Source organism: Protomyctophum parallelum (genome assembly GCF_964188405.1).
Source record: "Protomyctophum parallelum genome assembly, chromosome: 9".
Lineage (NCBI taxonomy): Eukaryota > Metazoa > Chordata > Actinopteri > Myctophiformes > Myctophidae > Protomyctophum > Protomyctophum parallelum.
In genome coordinates this window covers 18,302,285-18,323,329 of record NC_139706.1, presented here as the reverse complement: position 1 = coordinate 18,323,329, position 21,045 = coordinate 18,302,285, and the positions used below count along the sequence as shown (strand labels likewise).

Sequence of the window (21,045 nt, the reverse complement as noted above, 5' to 3'; positions counted from 1 at the left end):
ATATTCAGATATAGTGCTGTATGAAGACAGTAGAGTCACCTAAGAGTGCTGTCAGCTCCAGCCATCATGTAGTAGAAGACATTGAACGTGGACTCAGCTTCTGGTCGCTTGGTTACCCTCAGCTTCTCCAACAACATCGTCTGAAAGATGACACAAAGCACCAGCACAGACATTTTACTACTAGTTATAGTTTGTATAATATGTTATAATAGTTATAACATTATGTGGTTATAATTAAGCTCTGCGACATGAAATTAAACATTATATGTAACTATATTTAATACTTTTTAAGGCCTGCAAATTGGGAAACATAATTTAAGACATTGTATGGAATCAGTATATGTCATTGTCATCTATTCAGTTTGGGGCATGGCTTTACTTTTAGATTTGTTTACATTTTCTACAGAGTCAGTAAAAAGGTTACTTAAAGGAGCATTCAGTGATTTGGAAAACCCCCTGGTCCGCCTCGGTAACAAGATATGCACATGCACACACACTCTACAGTGGGGGGACGCAGCACGCACAGCAAGGCCCACCTCCGCTCGATCATGATTGGAGGAAGGCCCCTCTCTATCCTGATTGGATGAAGGAAAGGCCACCTAGCCAAAAACGAAACCTAAGCTTTTTTTCACCCCAGGGGTTAACTTGGGACACGGAACGGAACTCCTTATATAGTAGGGAGGATTATCAAAAGAAAACAAAAAGAAAGTGATATTTGAATTAAGTGAAATCACTGAATATACCTTTAACCAAACTTGCTTGAATTATTGAGTTGCCTAAGTATCATTGCATGGTTTAATAAGTCGTGGACATTTGGCGTTAAGGTTAGGGTGAAATCAAACCAGCCAACCATGACATTTAGTGTGTTGGATTACCCATGTCAAGCCAGTTTTCAAGTCCCTTGCAAGTTGATTTTCACACTGCACAAAAATGTATGGAAGCCAGGTGTCTTTCCTTGAAAACCAAACAAACCACTGTACGCCTTGAAAAACAGTCGGCAGTAACAAGGTACCTTGTAGTGTGACTCGTAATCAATAGCATATAGTCAATAGTCCAACATGATGCCAGACATTATATAGACTCATTCATGAACTGCAGCCACAATGAAAAAAATCACACCCGTGGCGAACTGAGTGGTGCAACTCCCCTCTCCCTATGCCTCTCTCTCTCTCTCTCTCTCTCTTTCTCTCTCTCTGCCTCTCTCTGTAATTAGCAGGCAACACTATCTCTCTCTCTGTTTCTGGCACAACAGTGCCACTTTTGCCCCTACTGGTACTCTAAACATAGTCACATAGTCGCATAAGTTAGGACGGACATTGCTATTCCTTGGAGTGGTTGCACCACTCAAAAATTACCATTGTGTGAGAGCCCGCAGGCACGTACCTGTATGGATGCAGAAGCCACCTGTCCGGCCTGGTCAAAATCCAGGGACACGATGTGTGAGAAGCGGCTGCCGTTGCAGTTCATGGAGGTGGAACTGTTCCCAAAAGCCTCCAGAATGGTGTACACCGCCTGCCACTTCTCCGCTGAGGAGGACAGGACAAGAAGCATGGTTTCAACCTCCAAAACAACCTCATCAGAGGGCAACGGTTGGCGTCAGCGGCTATCATTGATAATAAAATGTCTATGGCCACGACTATGGTAGACATGCGTAACTACTGATCCAAGTAATGTGTGTTTTCTGCTGGCATTATGAGGATAGTATATTTATTACATCATGGACGCTCCCAGTACAGGGAGCGTGCATGATGTAAACACCCTAAGAAATGCAGGGGGGGGGGGGGGGGGGGGGGGATACTACAGCATATCTACAAGCTCACAGTGACAATGTGAGCTTACAGAACACCTATTTTCACATTGAATACAGGTGTTTTGACTTGTCATTGGTGTCATTCTGCTTGAGCAGAAGAGAACCACTGTGGTACTAGAACTGGGTTCAACAGATGTGCAGCATCTTCTCGGTTTCACGGTCCGATAAAATGTAAAATGCTGGAATGCTAAATGCTAGAGCTCCGTTTAGCCTATTTACAGCTTAACAGGAGAGCTGGGCTGCCTTGATAAGCTTGGATAATTAGCCCATTTTGTCTTCAGGGCTTCATTAGTGGGCTCCCCTCCCTCATCCATCACATGCTCAGATGCACACAAACATAAACATAAACACAAACACACTCTAGCATGAACATATTGGGACACAAACATACTGTACGTTGGCATTAACAGGCACAACGATAACATTGTTAATGCGTCAAGATGATTAGAGCCTTTCCAGTACTCTTCTATTCTCTTTAACCACATGAATCCCAGTGCCCCTATTCTGGGGGCGAACAATTTAGTGAAAATCTCAGATCTACAAGCTCACAATGTGACACGTTGTGAACTGGAATGGGTGATCCCTCCGCAGTGGAAAGAAATGGTAGTGGTGATCAATTTGCGTACAACAAAGACTAATCCAGTTTGATTTCCGGCTTCTACTTTTCCACCTAATCTCAATAATGAGACATTTCTACTTTTCTACCTGCCGTCTACATTTTCATGTCAATGACCCCCAAATGTAAACTCGGCACAAAAAGTTCGGAAACTTAACTTTGGTCCATTATTTCTCCACTTGAATAATTAAATACCAATTGGTATTGTATTTTATATCATTTTAATCGTTGATTAATCACCTTTACACAAGGTACAGCTTGCAAGGACCAGGCGTTCGTGGAATGAGCAACACTGCTAAAAGTGTGGATTGCACCCCCAAACAATTTGCCAAAATGGCAAATGGTTGGTATTCAACCCTTGCTTTAAATTGCTTAGTGGACTGTATGATTGCACTCTCCCACAGTAATAAGGAAAGAAATCACACCCGTGAGAACTGAGTGGTGCAACTCCTCCCCCCCCCCCCCCCCCCCCCCCCTCTCATTAGCAGGCAACAGTGCAGCACTGTCTCTCTCTGTTTCTGGCACAACAGCGCCCCTACTGGTACTCATAGTCATACTGGTGCTTATTAACGTCACATAGGTGAACCAACACATAGGTGAACACGGACATTGTTGTTTCTTGGAGTGGTTGCACCACTCAACAAACAACACATATTGGGCATATTTTACACTTTTATTAATTAACTCAGTGTTATGGAACTTTTGGAGTGCAACCCACACGTTTAGCAGTGTTGCTCATTCCATGAACGACTGGTCTTTACAAGCTGTACCTCGTTGTAAAGGTGACCAATCAATGATTAAAATGATATAAATATTGGTATTATTAAAGTGGAGAAATAATGCAACAGAAGTTACATTTCCGAACCTTCTGTGCTGAGTTTATATGCATATGATTAGGCCAGGGGTTTTCAACTGGTTTTGACCCAGGGACCACCATTCTGACTAGGAGCAGCCTGGGGACCACCACTATTGTGTCGGTGGGTTCATCGTAGATCTATGATGGACCCACCCGACACAATAGTGTTGGGGCATTCATGCACCATGGGTTAAGATTGTTTTTGTTTTCTTCTTAAAGTTCTTACTTGTTACTCACTAATCACACTATCACAGGCTACATTCATGAGCTGGACAAAAAAAACTATGTTTCAAAGTATTTTATTATCAAAAGTTTTACAAAAGTGTTTTTTACTTGTACTAAGCATGACTCAAAATAAGTCTCAAAATAATAATCCATTTCAGTACGACGGTGTCACGCACCAAAAATAGCCAATCTACAAGCTCACATCACACCTGGTTGCATCGCGTTGTGAGCTTGTAGCTCTGCCTTTTCGGCAACGATAGACTGAGAAGTTGCACATTGAATACGTCACGTATTACGTGAGACTATTCAATCGATCCGCGGCAGATATTATAACTCTATGGCAGGGAGATTTGACTTTCCCAAACGTATTATTATGAATTGGATGGCAACGTCTTACCGTGCTTGCCTTGGGCAGTAAGCACGGTAAGCACGGTAAGCACAACATGCGTTGGGTGGAAGAGGAGGATGGTTGTTCCGCTGCAGCAGCTGAGCTGACGGCTCCGTCAGCTGCTGCAGAAACGAATTATGTGCGTGATATGTTTACATCGTGAGTTGTTGTTCTTTTTAGTTTATTTGACGCGTTGAGCACTTGACTTTTTGAAATGTTAGATTCGACTTAAGTTATTATTATTCACAAACAAGTAAAAAGAGTGCAAATAAGTTTTATATATATATTAGAAAGGTAAGGCAAAAATACAACTTTTATGAATGCCTGGCTGCGGACCACCAGCAGTACCTCCGCGGACCACCAGGGGGCCACGGACCACCGGTTGAAAACCCCTGGATTAGGCCATTAGGGCCATTTGAAAACATATTGTGCATAGGGACACCCATAATTAGAGATTTTTGTTTAGATTAGATTTCACACAGAATTCTCCAACTTTCGACTTTCTATGCTGCAGGGGGAGAGAGTGAAGCCTATGATCTGAATAGTCAAACCTAGTTTATACCTATTCTAACTTTTATATTATATATATATATATATATATATATATATATATATATATATATATATATATACTATTATACCTAGTCTAACTTCCAAGCAGGTGAAATAACAGTGATATTAAATGGTTCCCTCGGAACCCCTGAAGGTCCCCGGGACCCCACGTTGATAAGCTCATTCTTCCGTTAATGTCTCGCTCCGATTCTGCTCTTCCCCTGGAGGTTTGCTCACCTGAGAAGATCTTGCCGGTGCTGCCGGCGATGGAGACCAGGTACTGGACCAGGTGTTGGCAGTTAGTGGTTTTCCCGCTGCCGGACTTGCCCAGCAGCACGACGGACTGGTCCTGACGCGTCGTCAGCAGGTTGCGGTAGGCGGACTGCGCCACGGCGTAGATGTGAGGTGCCGTGTCCTCGCGCCTGCAGCCCTTGAACATGTGCATCACCTGAACAGTGATTTGCATAGACAGAGATAAAGAGAGAGACATCATTTTCATTCGGTTTGTGAAACAGGAAGCTGATTACATCAGTAAAGCTGACAATCCATGTCTGACTATCAGTGAATCGACATGTCCACACAATATGAGCCTTGAGATAGAGCACGTGTAGTTTGTAATAGAGATTTTGTGTGTGTGTGTGTGTGTGTGTGTGTGTGTGTGTGTGACACACGCACATCCACGTCCATATGTGCATGTCTTCTGAGATCTAATAAAGAGTCGTTTCATCGCGAGCTGAGTAGTTGTTACGGGCCTTATGCCTGTGGGAACCAAACCCTCTAAATCTCATTAGACTAATTGGATTTCATTGTCATTTTCTGGACCTGAGCACAGAGGCCATGCCTATCTCCACTGTCATCTCTCCTCCTTTTAATTAACAAGTCTTTCACTGCTAAACACTGAAGAGAGAAATCCTCTGTGGGAGTCAGAGGGCAGAAGGAGCATAGCATATCCGGAGGAAAAGTAAGTGTGGCCATTAGGGCACACGCACACACACGCATGCACGCACGCACGCACGCACGCATGTGTAAAATCACTTATCTGTAATAACTACCTGACATTCACATTTCTTGTGATGTACATGTTGAGCACAATTGGCTAGTCTGAGCTCAGCATCAAATACATACATTTTGTTTTGCTTTTCAAAATAAATGACAGACACAATTGACTGACCAATACCTATGGTTCTGGAAAACACCAGCTAATATACTGAAGCTACTCTTTAACCAATTTGAACCTGGCGTCCCTATATTCACTGCAGGACACCATCACACTACAAACTATAGAATAGTTTGTACAATGTACAGTACTGTACATCAAACAGTGAAAAAAGCTGATCCGCAAGCTCACAACAACCCATTGCAACGTACGTGTCCAGATCTGACATTTTTGCACAATGTTTGCCAGATGTTTATCCATTTTTGCCACGTTGACCCAACAAATCAGTACAACATTTGTAACTTGCACAGTTAAAGTGTGTGCGTGTGCGTACAACCGTATGTGCATGCGTGACTGCGTGTGTTTGTGTGTGTGTGCGTGCGTGCGTGCGGTTACCTTCTCAGAGTACATGGACGGGGCGCTGAGGGGGTTGATGACCACCATGTTGGGGCCAGCGTGGGTGTGGATCAGGTTTCCTCCATAGCGCTGCCTCAGAGAGTGCATGACACTGGACTCGTTCAGGTAGAGCAGGGAGGCCAGGTCCTCTGAGCGGTCGTACGACGGTGGGTTTGCCTGGACACGGTCAGCGACAGGACATAATATCAGCAACAAAACACGGCCTAAGGCTGGCCCGAGAAAAATTACTTTAGTTAGGGTCAACAGTACTTAACTTAACGTCAACAGTACTTAACTTTGACACTCCCGTGTCAAAGTTAAGTACGTAACAGTAGTTGCACATGCCAATAGCAAATAACTATACAGAACTCATTGAAATGTTGACCCTTTTCTATATAACTTCCCGGTTGTTGTTTTGGACATTAATGTGATCAGATAACATTAGCTGAATTGATTAGGCTATTTGGTGAGGCTAAACCCTTGAGTGCACAAGCAGAAAGAAGACCAAGGCTGTCTCCATAAAAACCATTAACACTTCACAAGCTTATGATCATCCGACGACTGATTTGCTTACATGTAATTGTTTTTATTTAAGAATTATTCAAAATCCCACAGCTGACTTGGAACCCACTCATATTACGAGTTACAACCAATGTAATATAATGAAAACAGCTTGACAAACAATATGAGACGGTTAGACCCTCCGTAACATCAGCCTTATTACCTTGTGGAACGAAAAGCATTTAGCCAAAAAAAAAACACTAGCCTCCCTAATAGTAGTACAGGGTTATGGGTGTGCCAGCTATCTGATCTTTCAACCTATCCAGGGAAACCCCCAGCGACCATTACTTGAGATTTACATCATGCATGGTCATTTCAGGGGCCATTGGTTGAAGTAACATGATCATTCTGCCTTAGTCCAGATATGTGTCCAGATTTGACTGAGAGCCTGCCATCGCGCAAATTGTTGCTTTTCACCAGAGGAGAAAAAACATCCCCCCCCCCTCCCAAAAAAGGGTTAATAGCACAGGCAGACTCTTCACATACTAGACTAACTAGAGCATGTCTGAAATAAATGTCAGAGCTGAATGTAAATATGAAATAAATGCTTAAACATGTAGCTACTGTAGGTGTAATGTTAGAGTCCACAGAAGTGAACCTTTCAAGCCTGTTTTCTCAACTCGCTGTTTTCTGCAAGACATTACTCTATAAGCCATATCTCCAAAACTGGTGGGTCAAACTGAACAACCAAAATGTCAATTTGAAGCTATGATTCCCTGCTTTCACATGACAAATTTGGTCACATATTTCAATTTCAACAGGACAAGTTATTTTAGCAGTAGTAGGCCCAAGTAACTTATGGGCCAAACAACATTCAATAATGTCTCACTCTCAATATTGTCAAGTTTGCTTCCTAAATAGTCTGAATAAGATAATGCAACGCACATCCTAGGTCTTGGTGCTGAGCCAAACTGCTAAACCGATAACATGGACAAAAGCAAGGGCTCGCAACTCACTTTGTAATGCTCCAAACTACTTTTATTCACTAACACAGCAGGCAGGACATACTTCCTCAATAGTGACACAGTTCTACAATACAGCTGTATGTTGTAGATTGTGGAATAAGACATAACAAGAGAATGCAAAGGGCAAACTTGGCTGAATTATTTTCATACAATGAAACCAAATTAAAATATTTTCAATTTCTCAATACTGGATAACATATTTCCCAGGCCCTAAGCAACAGCAAACACAGCAGGAGGTCGGGAGAGGAGAAGATTAGTATGCAGCCATGTAATGTGCCACCAGAAGAATCCCTCGTGCCAAGTATTTGATGCAATTAAAGCAGATGTCCTCACCCCCACACACCCCCCCCCCCCCTCTCCTCCTCCATACCCGACCAGCCTCCAAGTTTGCACTTCCTTAATCAAACAGATGCTTCAAACATTTGATTAGCTGCCGCTGACCTTGAACGCCACAAAGTCACCCTTACCGCCGCCGTCTGATGAGAATTGAACGACTTTGTTTGTCGGCGGTGCGGAGCGGCATGGCTGTTTCTTTATATCTGTCCCTCTGCTGTCAAAATCGGGACGACCTCCACTCAAGGTCTGCAAGACAGCATGAGTGATGGCATGCTTGTTTTGTGCCAAGAAGCAGGGTTTTTCAAAAAAGTCCCTAGGTGTCAGGTCAGATGGCTCTGCAGCTTGCCGGCTGAACCTGCACCTGTTCACCTCTGCCCCTCTCCTCCAGACATATCCCATGATGCCCTAGCGGCTGTCAGTGTCCTCAGTGGCCATCTGTGTCCGCCTGACCGCCTGCTCCGGGCATGCTCAGACAGATTGAGTGACAGGTGCAGAGGGTCCCCCCTCTCAACGCTTTCCCTTTCCCCTCTCCCTCCTAACACAGCACTCTTTTTAAACACCAGACTCCTCCTGTAAACCAGCTGATCCTGGGGCACTACGTTCAAACCTCTGCGACAGCTAAACATGCCTCATCGTCTTTGAAAGCTGACTCCGCTTGACGGATTCACTCAAACATGCACACGCTTTTTTCTTTGCACTCAACAACACAGCGCAACACTCCGCCTACCTTCTCCACATCATCCTCGTCAACATCCAGTAACGCCCCATCATGTTCCATACGGATTTTCACTTTGCCCTCCGGCAGGGAGCCAGGCTCCGTCTTCACAATAGTGGCTGGACAGAGACAGAGACACACGACAGGAAAAGTGTTGATTAGATTAATTACAATGGCCACACATTTCTGACAAGCCACCCGCGTTGAGTTGTTGTGCTGGGAGATCAAAGTAACAAAGGTACTGTAGAAAATGACTGTCACTAATCCACAAGGGGTAAATGCTAGCTCATATAAATAACGGTAATGACTCTGAGTCGCTCACAGTCACACACTAAGACTGCATTTCAGTTCAATTTATTCTTGCATTTTGGACAGGAGACAAACGTTTCGGCTATCCAGCCTTCATCAGTGTGGAGAGTGTCTGAATGCAAGTTCCTTTAAAAGGAACTTACATCATTCATCTAAATTTTGTTCATCGGACGTACTTGAACCCCCGTAGATTGTGTATGCGGATTTTAAATCACAACTGCACTTTCTGCACTCCGAACACCATAGGTACATTCTTTCATATGGTGTGGGAGTGTCCGAGTGTCCTCACATTTTGGAATTTGGTTGCTGCTAATCTTTCAATTATTCTACAAATTAACATTACACCCTCCCCATCTCTATTCTTATTAAACGATGTATCCCAATTGCCATTAAATAATACCCGTATTCGTGTCTTCTTTGCTGGCGTAACGGCCGCAAAGAAGATGGTTGCGTCGCACTGGAAACCGCCTCATACATTGACGTTTCGTCAATGGGCTTTGACCTTTCTAGATATCATCTATATGGAATTGTCTACAGCAAGATTGCACGGAGCGAAAGAAGAAAACATTGATATTTGGTCTGATATTGCAGATATGGTTAAGAACATGATTTAGTCATTATTTATTTATTTTTCCCTATTGCACAGTGGTAGGAGTCCTGACAATTTGTGACATCTTTGGTCCCGGGGGGAGGGGTGGGTTGGATTGTTTGTTTGTTTGTTTCTGTGTTCCTTTCTTTTGCTGTTATGTGTTTTGTTTTCTTTATTTCATTCATGATGTTAACATGTTCTATTGTGATTTTTTGTCTAAAATAAAAAACATTTGATAACAAAAAAAAAAGGAACTTACATCCAGACACTCTTCACACTGGTGAAGGCTGGATAGCCGAAACATTTGTCTCCTGTCCAAAATGCAAGAATAAATTGAATTGAAATGCAGTCTTGGTGTGTGCGACCCATTACCGTTATTTATGATATGATTTGAACGTGTAACACACCTTAAGTCAGAGCGCGGTGGTCACATGAAGAGTAAATGCTAGCTCAAAATTGTAGCTCTTAAAGATTAATAAATCATTGTAGTGTGCCGTGGATACTGTATGAATGATGCGTGTCGAGGCAGAATCTCCCAATGTAACCTAGAAACAACTTTGTTTAAAATAAAATAAAACTCACCAAGGGAGAAACCGTCTTTGTGGACAAGCCAGACTTTCTCTGAGCCGTACCATGCTTGCTCTGCGGCAATCTGCTCCTCCGTCTTCACCTGGTGGAGAGAAACAACACAAACCTAAGTCAGGTTTAAGTGTTAAAGGAAACACTCGACGTGACGAAGGGCGTCAACCACTCAGTCCACTCGCAGTCGGCAAACATCAGCCGATGTTCAGGGAAATCACCACATACTACACAGACTCCCACCTGACTCGTCTCGCAACGTGCTGTAATTCATCCAACAATACATGCATTTAAACAACATGGCCCCGGGTTACCGACGGGGCCAATTTGAACATCTGATACCATAATAAAAAAGGTGTTGAGGTGTAGTGTCTAGAAATAGGGTGAACATGCAGTGGTTGAAGGGTGCACATGAGACGTTTCGATAATGGCTTCAGGAGTGGAGTAGCAGCTCGGGAGAGGACCGGGAGATTGCGTGGAGATGTTTCATCAAAGGACACGGCAACCGTGCTGCCCTCTCTGACCCTCACCCATCCACTGTACTGTATGTATTGCATGCTGCCTTCAGGGGTGATGCGACGATGAGTGCTTTACGGTGTTGTGTGCAAGAGAGTGAAAGCACACAAGAGACGGAGGAGGGATCTGGTAGCAGTCGACATGAAATGTTGGTAAACCAAGATTGAGTGTTTCGTAGCAATCTAACAAACCGCAAAAGGTTCGGAGGTTGGACGGCTGCATGAGTGAGAGGCTACACACTCAACATTATCATCACACACAAACACAACACCAGGGATCAACTTGGTTCAGTGCATACGCCAAAAGGAAATTAAAATATGAGTATATGAAGAAAATACATTCGTAAAGAAAATTATTAACGCATTAATGAGGGGAATCATTTGGGAATTATTACGTCACCCGTTAACAAAAAGAAATAACGGCACAGTAAAAATCCAAATCTATTATCAACACACAGCAGTGCAATCTGACGCGGGGAGTGGGTGAAAGGCATTTCACTCCGCAAGCAACAGTGGAGGGGGGGTCACTCTTAGTAAAACAACACAGCACTCCACAGGTGGTGGGGTGGGTGCGGGCGGGCGGGGGTGATGGGGAGGATGTGAGGCATGGGGGGGGGAGGCGGGGGGTGGCGGAGAGGGCACAGCACATGAGGCCAGACCTTGGGTTGCTGGGCCGCGGCGTGGGACGCCTGAAGTAGGGCCACGGGGTCCTCGTCCACCGCTCCCTGGTGATTGGCCAGCATGAGGAGGTGGTGGGGTGGGGGGTCAAAGGTCACAGTTAAACATGAGCAACAGATATACAGTATATAATGAATAAATGAATAGTAGTACATGTATACCACACAAAAGAAAAGGAAACATCATGTACAGTAGTATATGATGATGACCGTGGCTGTAGGAGGGGGGAGAGAATGGTTATTATAGGCCTATATGGCGATTTGCATGCTTAATCTCTACTTTACAAGCAAACCTGCAGGAAAGAAAATCCAGTTTATATAGTCACTATTGTCCATGGCAGGAGGGGACAAGATAAGTGGTCAAGGATAATGGTGATTATACTATGACCATTATGATGCCTGTAAATCAATCCATTTAAATGTTTCTATAATGTTTGAGGCGATAGTTAGAGTTACAGTACATTGAGTTAAAAAAAAACATCCAATTGTCAGTTACCAATGAATAGGACTATATGTGACCAGATTTAACTGAGAGCCTGCCATTGCGTAAATTCCAGCTTTTCACCAGAGGAGAAAAACTTTTGTTTCCTCCAAAATGAGTTAAGAGCACAGGCAGAAGAGAAACTTTCAAGCCTGTTTTCTCAACTCGCTATTTTCTGCAAGACATTACTCTATAAGCCATATCTCCAAAACTGGTGGGTCAAACTGAACAACCAATATGTCAATTTGAAGCTATGATTCCCTGCTTTCATAGGACTTTTTCAAAGAAATCCAATGGCAGTCCCTCAGTCAATTTTGGTCACGTATGTCTGTGAGATGAACTAATGCATCATGACACAGGAACAATCACAGAGACATGTGATATCATCAACTGGGAAGCATAAATCACCAACGGCCACACATTGGTCATTCATTCACACTGACAACACCACCCACACAAATGCAACTGTCATTTTACACAGAGGAACTATTCCATTTCCCATGCCAATGTCAAAATGATTGCAATGCAAATAATAATAATAATTGCAATGCCAAAGCTCATGCAGGTCTTTTGTAAGGGGTTGCCCTTAAATCAGTTTAAATCTCCACCCCGATGCGTCACACATGTGGAGGTTGAGTGAGTCATGGGCAACAAAACGCTGACAAAGCCAAGTAAAAATAAAAAAATTAAATGTTCTCGTCAGAGAAACACAACCATATCATATATACACCCTCATGGAGCAAATGAAAAAAGACAATGCTTTACAAATAACGTATTTCTGAAGAGACAAGCAGAGAACACAGGGGTAAGACGTAGAAAAAGTGTCCAGGCCTTACGCTCCAGCATGTCACGCGAGCACAAACTCCAGCCAGTACGCCCTGGGAGGAGGCAGCGGGTGAGCGATGTACCTGAGAGGGTACAGGGGACTCGGGGGCTGGGGCGTGGTGGGGAGGGGCTGCGATGGAGGCAGACGGCGCACTGACTACCGGCTCCAGCTTTAGCCACACAACCAGCCACAGAGAGACGGCCACAGCCAGAAGCAACGTGAGCCAAGAAGAGATGGAGAAACAGAGAGAGAGAGACAGGTTGATGGAGGGCAAAAAGGTAGCGAAGCAAGATGAGAAACTTATAACGTGAGACATTGGATGAAGAATTCCAGTATAAATGCACAGTATATAAAGAGCAACATGGATAACAGAACAGACATGGAGAACAGAATGACAACAATGTCCACTAATAATACGATATCTCTGAAGGTTTATGCCCATGTATGTTGGTGGCACAGACTGAGACAAAACCTCAGTGGTATAGCATGCGGTGTGTGTGCACATGTGTGTGTGTGTGTGTGTGTGTGGGGGGGGGGCACTGTTAATTGAAAAGACTAAATCACCTCCAGACAGATAATGAATGAGCTACCAACCCAACGGGCCTCGTTAAATTAATTTGGGAGGCTTGTGGTTATTAAGGCCCCCGAGTGATGTTGGGAGATTGTGTAGGTGAACAGAGAGAGAGAGGGAGAGAGAGAGAGAGAGAGAGGGAGAGGGAGAGGGAGAGGGAGAGGGAGAGGGAGAGGGAGAGGGAGAGGGAGAGGGAGAGGGAGAGGGAGAGGGAGAGAGAGAGAGCGAGAGCGAGAGAGCGCTACACTCTTGGCTAAGATAGTCTCCCGTAGCTAGACGATCAAAGATCTCCACCTACCGATAAGACTGGTGACATCGAAATTCAATTTAAAGGGCTAAAATTGTATGGAAACAATGTGTGGATGCCAAAAAAAAATAACTGCAATGCAGAACCAATGCAAAGACTTCCGGGCCGGTTCTTCATACTGGGACACAGTGAGACAGTATCAGGATTAGTTCCCTGAGCAGTAGGCAGCCCGCAGCAGATATTTCCTCTGCCCGTTCTCTAGCCAATGCATTGAATTTAGATTTCCCCCCAGATGTATTGGTAGGTAGGCACTAGGCAGTTATCTCCAATCGTCTGGGCTACACAAGACGATATTGCATTCACACACACACACACACATTCAAACCTGCAAGGCACCAACCAAGCACATCAGGAGCAATTAGGGGTTCAGTGTCTTGCTCAAGGACACTTCGACAGCAACTCTGTGGGAGCCCGGGTTCGAACTGGCAACCTTACGGTTACCGGCATCCAGCCACTCTACCCCTGAGCCACCGCTGCCCCTATGGGATGGGGCAATAGGTCACATTGACAGACCACCTGTCCCCTGTCCCCCCCCCCCATCCCATTCAGAGAAGCAAGCCACTGGTGTGTTTGGTGCCCCACCCCCCTGAGTGCAAGCCTAAATAAATACAGACTGCTTAAGAAAGCATGACAGGAATGGTGGCTAATGGTAACAGCCTACTGGGAGGGGGGCTTAATGGTTATACTGTAGAATGTAAATGCCTCACTGTTGGCATGTCACTGCCAACAGTGAGAGAGAGAGAGAGAGAGACAGAGAGAGAGATGTTGAGTGAACTTGAGTGACGGACAGACAGACGACAGGGTAATTACAGGAGCACCGAAGATCCTCATCAGCCGTCTCTGAGCTTCCTCGGTAGGACTGAGCGGCGCCTCCTATAGGCCAGAGCAGCAACAACAGGTTGAGGGACAGCTCCCACACACACACAGAGCACGCAACAGAAAGCAAAGCTCTGCTCTACACAGTACGTCTATATGGGTACCGGAATCAGTAGAATCAAGTTAAACATCTAGCTGTTAGTTATCATAGTGATGTAAAAACACACTATGATAACTATGATACTTCAGTTATCGCTGCACACACGCACACCTCATTTTACTAACGCCCATGCATGGTTAGTTAGAGTGGATGCACACACAAACACACCTTTTGTGTTATGTTGGGAGTGCTCTTTAAGGATACTTCCACAGTAGTGGGCCTCTTAATTGGAGTGGAGCACACGCCAGAGGGTACTTTAACCTTTGTACAACACACACACACACACGTCCCAGAAACACATTCAACATAATTACCAGTACACACACACACACACACACGTCCCAGAAACACATTCAACATAATTACCAGTACCAGGTCAAAAATACAACATGCAGGCAGAAGTCAAAACACACCATGCACTCACTAGCTGTGGTAATGGGCAAAAAACTCACGAGTCAAGGAACATCAAATGTAAGCCAAGTCAAAGTGTGGCAAGGCTATACTAACCATACCAAGCCTCAGAGAAGAGGATGCGGTCAAACCCTAGTAGTCCAAAACATTCAGAACTAGTGTTGGAGTGAAAGCAAACGTGTGTTGAAGTTAAACCATAAACAAGACACAGTGAGTTCTGTAATTGAGGAATCTCTGTGAGAGGCCGGGAAGAAACAAAGACTTTTTTCTATTTTAGCCATGCTGTATGTGCCATCTGGCAAGTTTCTGGAAAGTTCTGTTATCCCTTTGTCTGGTCATGGCGCTTTGTACTCTTATCCCACTATACAGAGCCACCTTCAGTAATTGGCTCTACTCCTACCGACTAGCTTCGGTAAACAAGACTCGTGAGGTGCATTCTGTTGTGGGGTCTTGCTGGCTGATAGCAGAGAGAAAAACAGTTATAGAACTCCTTTGTTTGTTTTGTTGGCAAATGTTTTTGCCACAGACAGGCAGCGTCTCAGAGGAAAAGGTTGTGAGGAAGAAGAGCTGCGTGAGATAAGGCCCCAAACCTCAGGAGAAGCTCGGAAATAGAGAGAAAGGAAGGGAGGGAGGGAGGGAGAAAGACAGACAGAATAAAGAACAAGGTAAGACAGAAAGAGAAAGTGGGGGAAAGTAGTTCATCCGAGAGGAAACAACAAAAGTCGAATCATAATGTAGTCTCTAACAAACAACTCTCTGATCTGAGAATTAATTGAGATGATTGCTGGGGATCTTACTAGTGCCACAGTGAGTTGGTAGATATTTACAGACAATTGCTAGTGAAAACAAGTGGCGAGCGGTGAGTGAACAAAAAACGCCAATGCAGTTAGATTTCACACACACATGTACAAACTACGACCGACCCTACGGTTTGAACAGCAGTCCCCCGAAAAAAAAACGTGCATGCCGAGGGAATGGTACCTCTTGTTTCTTCACCACAGGTTGTTTTGGAGCGGAGACGAATCCTGCCGGGGGAGACAGGGGGGTAACCTTGGCAAGGGGAGGAACAAAGCCCGTAGGAGGGGAGAGAGGAGAAAATTTGCGGGCTGGGATGAAGCCTGGTGGGGGAGACAGGAGGGCCGATCTGGGGGCTGGACTGGTTGTTGTGGTGGTGGATGTGGTGGCATTGGAACTACAGGCAGTGGGAGTGGTGGCTTTGACCCCAGCAGCAGAACTGGAGGCAGGTGTGGGAGTGGTGGGTTTGACTCCAGCAATGGTTGATTTGACTCCAACAGTGGAACTAGTGGGAGACGCAGCAGTGATTGATTTGACTCCAACAGTGGAACTATTGGGAGACGCAGCCGTGGTTGGTTTGACTCCAACAGTGGAACTAGTGGGAGGCGCGGCTGTGGCGGGTTTGACTCCAACAGTGGAACTGGTGGGAGGCGCAGCCATGGCGGGTTTGACTCCAACAGTGGAACTGGTGGGAGGCACAGCAGTGGTGGATTTGGGGCCAGGGGGTGGCGACATGGGTCTGGCCTTTGGTGCTGGAATGAAACCGGTTGGTGGGTCAAGGGTCGAGGGCTTGGGGGCTGGGACAAAGCCAGCAGGACGGGCCAGAGGCTTGGCTTGAGTGAATCTGGAAGGTGCTGAAGTTGAGCTGGCAGCAGAAGTTGAGGCGGGGGTCTCAGGCGCTACAGGAGACCTCACATCCTGCCTCGTTGCTGAAACTGCACTTATGTAATTGGACTTGCCCTCATCTGGTCTGCGGACATCCTTTTCCTCAGTCTTCTCTTCTTTGGTCACTGTTGGCTCAATCTTTTCCGGCGGCTCGTCCTTGCGTATTCGAGGACGGACATCCCTGGTCCTGCCCCTGCCCATAAGACTGGTCAAACCGAACGAAATGTCATCTTTCTCTTCCGTTTTGATAGTGTCATGCTTGAAAGAAAACATTTTGTGTCCCTTGGACGCTGGTGTGGGGACTGGTTTGGGTGGTTCTGGCTCTGGGGCCTTGGTTAAGGTTTGTGTATGTACATTGGCTTCCTCCCCCTCTGTGGGTTGAACCTTCCTGACCACACGCCGTATCACCTTCACCACCTTCTTGCGAATCAGACCCTGGTCATCTGTAACATCTGGCTGGTTGGCACTCACTAGCTTGACATCGTCGTTAGAGCTACCATTTATTGCACTTCCATTCATGGTACCGTGCGGCTTGCTGTCACCATTCATGACCGGCTCAGGGCTTATGGAATCTCGCAGTGTCGCCATCCTTGACGTTGGCTCGGGACTTTTGAAGCGCTCTGGCACTTGAACGGGCTGCCTAACCTTGGGTGGAGAGGGACTTCTAACCCGGGCTGTGGGCTCTGTGGGTGGAGGGCTTTTAGTCCGGAACAGCCCCCTGCCAGGGTCCAGAGCTGGCACTGACTGGGCACGGCTGTACATGGCTGTATCATTGTCTGTCTACTCACATAGAAAGAAAAAAAGAAAGAAAGAAAAGAGGAGACATGAGGGAGTCAGTGGAAAAACAATGTGATGAGAAATGAGAAAGTAACAGGAGTATTTTGAAAAACGTGGTTGTCCAATATTTGTAAACACACACAAACACACACACACACACACACACACACACACACACACACATGGTGCATCTTTTTCTATTACAAGAACATCGTCAATCATGCTTGACAGTGCGCTGCACTGGTCGATCTTTACACTCTGTGGTTAAGGCTGAGTGTGTGTCTTTGCCTACCAAGAGTTAACTTCTTGCCCATGCATTATTAACAGTGACAGGGCAGGAACCCGATATCCTTGCTACAGTATCTCAGGGGAACTATCGTCTGTAATGCAGACATCAGAGACTCTTAATAAAACATTGTGGGCCCCCGAGCGTGTCAAAAAGATCACATTACTATTTACTACTAGCATTACTACTAACTTCACAGTTCTGAAGCTTACTAGGGGCCGTCTCATAGCACAGAACCCGTCTGTTACAAAACAAATTCTAAACACCATGTCAATGACGTAGATCAATACATCACTGAATGTAATTAACCACTAAAGCCGTTTTATACTTTTATACAATTATTATTGTATTTTACATTACATTACAATTACATTATACTGAAATAGCAGGTCTAACAGGCTCAGTCACAACACGTCACATTGATGCGTTGTGAGCCCATTAGATCTGCAATTTTTTGCCATTTTAGAAAATGCATAGAGCTACTGTAGAGCTTATAGATCTACCATACAGGAGATATGCTTGTAGATCTGCTATTTTCACACATTTCCATGTGTACAGCCTATAACAACATTCCCAAGGAGGCCATGTTGCAAAGTGGTTAAAGGACAACTTAAGTTTTTTCCAACCAAGGCTCATGTTTTAGGTTGTTATTAGAGAAAGTAAAAGATGAGTGTTCATTTTCTTTTTTATACTTCTACATTTTTATCCCACAATTTTGTAACCCAGTTTTCTTTTCACCCAGTGCCAATTATCTAATGTAATCCTGGGCGCTTCACTTCCTCTGCCAACCTGGGGGGGCAGTGGACTGACCTCATGCCTCCTTCTATGCATGAGGAGTCCAAGCTGCTTCTTTTCACCTGACAGAGGGGAATTTCCCCGGCCGGACGTAGCGCGTGGAAGGGACACGTTATTCCGACCAGTTCCTTTCCCCTCCATCAGGCGCCCCGGCTGGCCAGGGGGAGGTAGTTTTAGAGACCAGGATTACGGCATGTTTTTGTGAGGGTATCTACCCTAGGGGACACGGGGAGAACATGCAAACTCCACACAGAAAGGCCCTATCGCCAACCCCCGCCTCGGGTATGGGCACTTCTAGCTGTGAGGCGACAGCACTACCAACTGTGCCACCGTGCCCCTGTTAATTTTCTTTCATTTGCTGCTTTCTTTCGTTTTAAGGATTTTAGCAGTTTTTGACAGGGGGGCGGGGGCATTCGAGCATGGGGCTAAATATTTTTCTTTTTACAAGATTTTATGGCGATTTTTTTATTTATTATTTACTATAGTCCTACTAGACCCCAAGAAATTACATCTGGCCACAAAAGATCACAGGATCTATTGAATGTGAGAAACTGACATATTGAGCCTATACACACAGTATAAGCCTTCCCCCAGTAGGCTACCTTCACATTCAGTAGATCCTGTGATCTTCTGTGGCCAGATGTAATTTCCTGGCGTTTATTGGGACTATAGTAAACCATAAAAAAATAAATCACCATAAAATTGTGTAAAGAAATACATATTTAGCCCCATGCTCGAATGCCCCCGCCCCCCTGTCAAAAACAGCTAAAATCCCTAAAACGAAAGAAAGCAGCAAATGAAAAAAGATTAACACTCATCTTTTACTTTATCTAATAAACTAAAACATGAACCATGGTTGAAAAAAACTAAAGTTGTCCTTTAAGGGTAACTCCTGTCAGCTACCTACACAAAACACAATGCAGACAAAACCTAAATTTGGACTTGCACGTAACTCTGACTGGGCTGGATAGTCGGACAGTACAGTAGTGGTCAGACAGCTGCTTAGCACATGCCTATCTGCCTCGTCAAATAGCACTGAAATAGCACACAGTGGTGGAGGGCAGTTTGCAGTGAGATAGCATAAGTGTTTAGGAGAGCTGACACAGACACAACTAACTGTAGCTCTAATGGCTGCCCGTTTCAGCAATGTATGACGTACGTACTGTACGTACATACGTACGTATGTACACTCAATCACACACCATCTTCCCTTGTGTACTGGGGGAACACAGTATTAATGAATCTGACATAGTGTCTTCCCTTGTGTACTGGGGGAACACAGTATTAATGAATCTGACATAGTGTCTTCCCTTGTGTACTGGGGGAACACAGTATTAATGAATCTGACATAGTGACGTCCCTAAGAATCAATTCCTATCACCATCTTCCTAAAGGTGCTGTTGTGAAAGACAGCAGTCCTAAATCCCAGCTTAGAGCTAATCTTGACAAACACACCTAATTCAAACTAATGAGGCTGAACCTCTCCAACCTCTCAGATCAGTGATCACCTGGTTTAATAAGGACTTCTCATCTAATCTTCCCTCTGTTCCCTGTTGGGTACAGTACTGTAGCTCCATGGCTCTTAAATAAGACAGCAGGCTGTGTGGCCTGATTAATATCGTAGGAAGAAACTTGATGTTTGACCCGTGTCTTAAAACCTGGATAACATGGAATGGAATTCACAGCCTTAACATATGTTTTAATTAACCACAAGATAATCACATCTAATACTCATCTAAGTGCTCCCAGACACACGTCAAATTGTGTTAATTTAACGGCTTAAGTGTAAAAATGAAACCTTATGGGTAATTGTTCAAAACAAAACCAAACTGCTTGCACAACACACCCAGAACTAGTAGACACAGTGTTCCTTTGCAAGCCCTTGGGCCATGCAGAGAGAGGGTGCACGCACGCACGCACACACGCATGCCACCCCAAATAACAAAATCATCATCATTTTCTGAACCAATTACACTATTTAGAAAGCAATTACAGGGGCCGCACAGCGCGCTATCCCCAAGGCCTTTTGTTGTGAAATAAAAAAGGGTAAGTATCTGTGACACTCCATCCACAACATTAATTAATGAAAAAGTTTTATGCTTTGTCAAGGGAAGCCCTTTTTGGTACTATCCTGTGCAGAAAGTTCCGAAAGGGCATGAAACAAACTTAACAGGCAGAACACAACTCGAGATACGAGATATCCCAAAGGCATATTCATACTCCAGTTTTAGGTGATAAGGTGACCACCGAAACAGTGGTTAACTAAAACAGACTTGGATGGTTAGAGCGGCGCGATTACATACAAAGTCAATGCAAAAACGAGAATTGCGCGAACGGGCGTGACCTGGCGTGGTACAAACGGGACGAACTGAGGCGAATATATACATATATATTCAGGTCTGAACGCAGCTTTATTCCCTTAAACTCTAGTAAATTTAGTTAGACACTTACACTTTTACTGCCTGGCTTGTTATCGTCTTTGACCTATAGTGTTCATGTGGAAAGAGAAAATGGATGAAAATCTGAAGACTGTCTCAAAACGTACAGAAAACACCATGCTGATGACAAACCATGCAAGACGGGTTTTTCTCTCATCATTACACAAATAAAACAAACCATCTCTTGCCTTGTGGCAAGAAAACTTGCTGTAATGCTGTGAGAAATATATTTTTTACCATTTACAATCGATA

The 21,045-nt window shown here is 44.7% G+C and overlaps 1 protein-coding gene across 15 annotated transcripts in view; it reads right to left on the bottom strand.

The window, feature by feature from the left end:
- myo18ab (myosin XVIIIA b) overlaps positions 1–21,045 on the bottom strand; it is a 157,603-nt gene that overhangs the window by 85,338 nt on the left and 51,220 nt on the right. For 4 of the 15 annotated variants that reach the window (XM_083773506.1, XM_083773503.1, XM_083773513.1 and 1 more), the window contains exons 3-14: positions 20,807–20,839; positions 15,799–17,277; positions 14,575–14,667; positions 14,241–14,303; positions 12,563–12,721; positions 11,228–11,293; positions 10,057–10,144; positions 8,589–8,695; positions 6,000–6,176; positions 4,685–4,895; positions 1,384–1,526; positions 40–140 (exon numbers count right to left, since the gene is read on the bottom strand). In XM_083773506.1, coding sequence (XP_083629632.1) covers positions 40–140; positions 1,384–1,526; positions 4,685–4,895; positions 6,000–6,176; positions 8,589–8,695; positions 10,057–10,144; positions 11,228–11,293; positions 12,563–12,721; positions 14,241–14,303; positions 14,575–14,667; positions 15,799–17,277; positions 20,807–20,839 — 2,720 coding nt within the window. The remainder of the gene's footprint in view (positions 1–39; positions 141–1,383; positions 1,527–4,684; positions 4,896–5,999; positions 6,177–8,588; positions 8,696–10,056; positions 10,145–11,227; positions 11,294–12,562; positions 12,722–14,240; positions 14,304–14,574; positions 14,668–15,798; positions 17,278–20,806; positions 20,840–21,045) is intronic. The other 11 variants (XM_083773508.1, XM_083773517.1, XM_083773504.1 and 8 more) reach the window with 6 other exon arrangements.